This window comes from Pelophylax lessonae (genome assembly GCF_965119305.1).
Source record: "Pelophylax lessonae genome assembly, chromosome: 5".
In the NCBI taxonomy this organism is placed as follows: Eukaryota; Metazoa; Chordata; class Amphibia; order Anura; family Ranidae; genus Pelophylax; species Pelophylax lessonae.
Window position 1 is genome coordinate 543722865 of NC_138772.1, and position 6000 is coordinate 543728864.

The 6000-nt window shown below is 48.9% G+C and overlaps 1 protein-coding gene across 1 annotated transcript in view; it reads left to right on the top strand.

Moving 5' to 3' along the window:
* Positions 1 to 5128, top strand: part of LOC309556701 (flap endonuclease 1-like) — a 48167-nt gene extending 43039 nt beyond the window's left edge. The window contains exons 10-11 of the mRNA XM_082259167.1: positions 2012 to 2165; positions 4942 to 5128. Coding sequence (XP_082115293.1) covers positions 2012 to 2165; positions 4942 to 4977 — 190 coding nt within the window. The 3' untranslated portion in view covers positions 4978 to 5128. The remainder of the gene's footprint in view (positions 1 to 2011; positions 2166 to 4941) is intronic.
* The last annotated feature ends 872 nt before the right edge of the window (positions 5129 to 6000 follow it).

Consider the following 6000-nt stretch of genomic DNA (forward strand, 5'->3'; position numbering starts at 1 on the left):
AAAAATTTTATGAGCAAGACTGGGCATGCTCAGAGATGAAAGAAAACATAGAAAGCAATCCCACACATGACCTCACTTCTGAAGTAGAATTCTGTCGTATGGGAAAATTTATGCGCAGTTTAGAGCACATTCCAACCAACAGACACCACTCTGGACAAAAGACGGACGACCGGTCGGCGGAAATTTGTTGCGTGTGTATAAGGCTTTACTAATTCCAAGTGACAGAGACTACTTTGGAGTGGTGGGGGTTTGCAGTCAACCAGCTCAATAGCTGTTCCTGGTAGTAGTTTAGCTCTGTAGAATAATACTGTGCTGTTCCTGGTAGTACTGTATCTCTGTAGAATAATACTGTGCTGTTCCTGGTAATAGATTATCTCTGTAGAATAATACTGTGTTGTTCCCGTAGTATTGTTTGTCTGTAGAATAATACTGTGCTGTTCCTGGTAGTAGTTTATCTCTGTAGAATAATCAGTGCTGTATTTTGGCCTAGGCCAACAAGGCCCAGGCCTAGGGCAGCACTTTGCAGGGGGGCAGCAAAAAAGCCACCCCCCTCCACCTGAGACTCTATTGTCCACTGGTTGCTAGAGCCGCCTCTCTCACCCCCTCTCTCTCACCCCCTCTCTCTCTCCCCCTCTCTCTCTCTCTCTCACCCCCTCTGTCTTTCTCTCTCATTCCCCCCCTCTCTCTCTCATCCCCCTCTCTCATCCCCCCTCTCTCTCTCATCCCCCCTCTCTCTCTCATCCCCCCTCTCTCTCTCATCCCCCCTCTCTCTCGTTCTCTCTCTCATCCCCCCTCTCTCTCTGCCCCCTCTCTTTCTATCAACCCCTCTGTCTTTCTCTCTCATCCCCTCTCTCTATCTCTCTCTCTCATCCCCTTCTCTCATCCCCCCTCTCTCTCTCATCCCCCCTCTCTCTCGCTCTCTCTCTCATCCCCATCTCTCACCCCCCTCTCTTTCTCTCTCTCTCATCCCCCCTTTCTCTCATCCCCCCTCTCTCTCCCCCCCTCTCTCTCTCTCTCTCTCTCTCTCATCCCCCTCTCTCTCTCATCCCCCTATCTCATCCCCCCCTCTCTCTCTCATCTCCCCTCTCTCTCGCTCTCATCCCCCCTCTCATCCCCATCTCTCATCCCCCTCTCTTTCTCTCTCTCATCCCCCCTCTCTCTCTCACCCCCCTCTCTCTCTCATCCCCCCTCTCTCTCTCATCCCCCCTCTCTCGTTCTCTCTTTCTCTCACCCCCCCTCTCTCTATCATCTCCCCCTCTTACTCTCATCCCCTCTCTCATCCTTTCTGATCCCCCCTCTCTCTCTCTTTCTCTCACCCCCTCCCTCATTCATCCCCCACCTCTCTCTCCCTCACCCTCTCTCTCTCTCATCCCCCCTCTCTCTCTCTCCCTCACCCACCCCCCTCTCTCTCTCTCCCTCACCCACCTCCCTCTCCCACCCCCTTCTCCCTCTCCCACCCCCTCACACCCCCCCCCCTCTTGTGACATCTCAGAGGTTCATGCTGGGACTTGTAGTCCTTAAATTTTGGAGGGAGTCACATCCGTTAAAAAAGGAGTGGGGCAGATTTACATGGGGGGGGGGGGGGCGCACAATTTTAGTCTTGCCTAGGGCAGCACAAAAACAAAATACACCACTGAGAATAATACTGTGCTGTTCCTGGTAGTACTGTATCTCTGTAGAATAATACTGTGCTGTTCCTGGTAATAGATTATCTCTGTAGAATAATACTGTGTTGTTCCCCTAGTATTGTTTGTCTGTAGAATAATACTGTGCTGTTCCCGGTAGTAGTATATCTCTGTAGAATAATACTGTGCTGTTCCTGGTAGTAGTATATCTCTGTAGAATAATACTGTGCTGTTCCTGGTAGTAGTATATCTCTGTAGAATAATACTGTGCTGTTCCTGGTAATATTGTCTTTCTGTAGAATAATACTGTGCTGTTCCCGGCAGTGTCATTATAATCCTAATATAGTGCTGGACTGGATGTCATAACACTGTGTTATTCCTTCCAGTGAGAAGAAGGTACGGCGAGCATTACAGAAACTCCATCCGCCTGAAACTTCAAAAAAGCGCAAAGCCAAATCCAAAGCCAGCAGCTCATCCCCAGAAAAGCAACCGAAGATCAGCGAGTTCTTCCAAGCAAGGAAGTCAGCAGTTCGAGAAAAGGTGTGCAAAGTATGACTCGTTTTCGTATGACTCATTTTCACCTCACCTGGGCTCTTACCTGTCACTGGGAGCCAAGTTAGGACAGAGCGAGGTGCGACTCACACTTACCTCACCTGGGATCTTACCTGTCACTGGGAGCAAAGTTAGGACAGAGCGAGGTGCGGCTCACACTTACCTCACCTGGACTCTTAGCTGTCACTGGGAGCAAAGTTAGGACAGAGCGAGGTGCGGCTCACACTTACCTCACCTGGGCTCTTACCTGTCACTGGGAGCAGAGTTAGGAGAGAGCGAGGTACGGCTCACACCTCACCTGAGCTCTTACCTGTCACTGGGAGCAGAGTTAGGAGAGAGCGAGGTACAGCCCACACTTACCTCACCTGAGCTCTTACCTGTCACTGGGAGCAGAGTTAGGAGAGAGGGAGGTACGGCTCACACTTAATTCACCTGGGCTCTTAGCTGTCACTGGGACCAAAGTTAGGAGAGCGAGGTAAGGCTTACACTTACCTCCTCTTAACCCTTTCCTGTCACTGGGAGCAGAGTTAGGAGAGAGTGAGGTACTGCTCACACTTACCTCACCTGGGCTCTTAGCTGTCACTGGGAGCAGAGTTAGGACAGAGCGAGGTATGGCCCACACTTACCTCACCTGGGCTCTTACCTGTTACTGGGAGCAAAATTTGGAGAGAGCAAGTTACAGCTCACACTTACCTCACCTGGGCTCTTACCTGTCACTGGGAGCAGAGTTAAGACAGAGTGAGGTACGGCCCACACTTACCTCACCTGGGCTCTTACCTGTTACTGGGAGCAAAGTTAGGAGAGAGCGTGGTATGGCTAACACTTGCCTCACCATTGCTCTTACCTGTCACTGGGAGCAGAGTTAGGAGAGAGTGAGGTACGGCTCACACTTAATTCACCTGGGCTTTTACCTGTCACTGGGACCAAAGTTAGGAGAGAGCGAGGTGCGGCTCACACTTACCTCACCTGGGCTCTTACCTTTCACTGGGAGCAAAGTTAGGACAGAACGAGCTGCGGCTCCCACTTACCTCACCTGGGCTCTTACCTGTTACTGGGAGCAGAGTTAGGAGAGAGCGAGGTACGGCTCACACTTACCTCACCTGGGATCTTACCTGTCACTGGGAGCAAAGTTAGGAGAGAGCGAGGAACAACTCACCTTCACCTCACCTAAGTACTTACCTGTCACTGGGAGCAGAGTTAGTGGAGAGCAAGGTACAGCTCACCTTCATTTCACCTGAGCTCTTACCTGTCACTGGGTAGGAGAGAGTGAAGTACAGCTCATCTGAACATTGGTGTCAGTCTGATATGTCATCCAATCTGCTGTTGGCAGAGTCTGTGGTTTGAATTGGGTCCATGCTGGTCCTCATCCAGAAATGTTACGTCGTTTTTTTGGGGAGTTCAGGTGTAAACATTCACTTGCAGTCTGTAGATTGTCATAAAAGGGGCCAATTATCAGCAGGGGTTGGTTGTTCTAAGCTTGATCTGGTAATTAATATATAAGGGTATATGGAGTCTCCCTAGTGCCATCTGCTATGATAATGTTTGAGTGGAGTGGATGTTCCATCCTTTGACCATATTTGGTTTGTGTATGTGGTTATCATACCTTTAGACGACCCGGAACCTCACCAGGCATATTCAGTAAACACATTGTACAGATTTCACACAGCAGAGAAAGCTCGGTCAGGGCTGGCGGGGGGAGGAGAGTCTCCAGTGGGGCATGGAACCGGCCTCTGCTCAGACACAGCTTACACCCATGCTGGGGGGAGGGCTGACCTCTGTCCTTGTCTTTATCCCGCACTCAGTAGGTAAGCGGTGGGGACTTTTTACTTCTCTTCCCCAGGAATCCTTTAGACATGTCTGTGGCAGAAGCGGTGCAGTCTTTTTATGGGGCATCAGAGTGGCTCGGGGGGCAATTGCCCCCCTGCCCCCTGGCCCAGTCCTCCCCTGATCAGGGCTGCTCTGTGCAAAACCTTTACAGAGTAGGTAAGTATAACATTATACTACATACATTATGTTATTTTTAAAGCAAATCTGATTTAAATCTTTACAATCACTTTAATTTAGATAGGTAAATATAAATGATGATGAATATTTTCCACCAGTCCTCTGTTTGCCCCCCGGTGTTCTGCCGACAACTCCAACTTGTTGAAGATCTCCAACCACATTATTTCCGGTGAGTGTACACCAAGAATAATTGGAGATTTCGACCACTTGGAGTTTTCACACAACACCGGCAGCCTTTACAATCCGGTAGATGTTACTATTATTGCAGATTGTTAGTCCGCCCGCCAGTTGTCGCCGCCTTGGAGGTGGCCATGTTTCTGGTTACTAGCGGGCGGACTAACAACCTGCACTAATTATAGCATCTACCGGAGTGTATAGGCTGCCGGAAGTTGTGTGTGAACCCCAAGTAGTCAAAATCTCCAATTATTACAGGTGTATACTCACCGGAAATAACTTGGTTGGAGATCTCGGCAAGTTGGAGTTTTCGGCTAGTTGTCCCCGCCTTGGAGGCAGCCATGTTTCTGGTTACTAGCGGGCGGACTAACAACCTGCACTAATTATAGCATCTACCGGAGTGTATAGACTGCCGGAAGTTGTGTGTAAACCCCAAGTGGTCGAAATCTCCAATTATTACGGGTGTACACTCACCGGAAATAACGTGGTTGGAGATCTTGGCAAGTTGGAGTTTTCGGCAGAAGACCGGCATTAATCCTCAGGTGGCTTGGAGACTGAGAGATGTTTTTTTTTTCTTGTTTGACAGTCTTCTACGAGGAGCTCTCCGACTTCCAGCAGATGATCCCCGGAGTCTGAATATAGTGGAGTTCTGACATTGTTCTCCATCAGATGGGAGACCGAACAATTCTCGATTCCAATTATATTTTATTTTATCATGTTACAGTAATCAGTGTGTGGAAAAGACGGCAATGACGGGAATTGTATCATGTATTCCTGGGGTGTTTATGGTGTCTTTGTTCTAGAAATGGTATGGAGGGATCTTCTGTTCTTATCATCGTATTCTTTTCTTGTTGGGTGACACAGTTTAAACGGTACCCAACCGCCTGCCGCTGAGTTACTAGTTAGTGCGGCCCTCCTGCACGAAACGATGTAGACCTACGTCGGTCGCGTGCCTGCAGCTTGGGGGCAAGCGCGTGCCGCCGGTGGCGTCGCGCTCCCGCCCCCATTTGGCAGCGGGGACTCCGATGCATGGGGCAGTTGGCTCCGATTGCCGCCTGACACCCGCGATCGCTCCCTGCTGAGAGAGAAGGACGGTCAGCTGTTGTTAACACAGCTGACCATTCTTCTCCCTGGAATGATCACAGAGCGCCTGTGATCCTTCTATATAGGATCACATGTCTCTATGATCATTTCACAAGCCACGCCCCCCCCCCCCCCCACAATTAGAATCACTCCCCTAGGTACACATTTAACCTCTTAATCACCCACACTGTTAACCCCTTCCCTGCCTGTGTCATTATTACAGTAACAATGCATATTTTTAGCACTGATTACTGTAGTAATGTCACTGGTCCACCCAAAAGTGTCAGAAATGTCAGTTAGGGGTCCGATCTGTCTGCCGCAATGTTGCAGTCCCACTAAAAATCGCAAATCGCCGCCATTACTAGTAAAAAAATAAAAAAATTACATAAATCTTTCCCCTGGTTTGTAGACGCAATAACTTTTGCGCAATCAAAATACGTTTATTGCAATTTTTTCTTTTAACCAAAAATATGTAGCAGAATACAAATTGGCCTAAAAGGATGAAAAATGTAGATTTTTTTATTTATGTTTTTTGGGAATGTTATATAGCAGAATGTGAAAA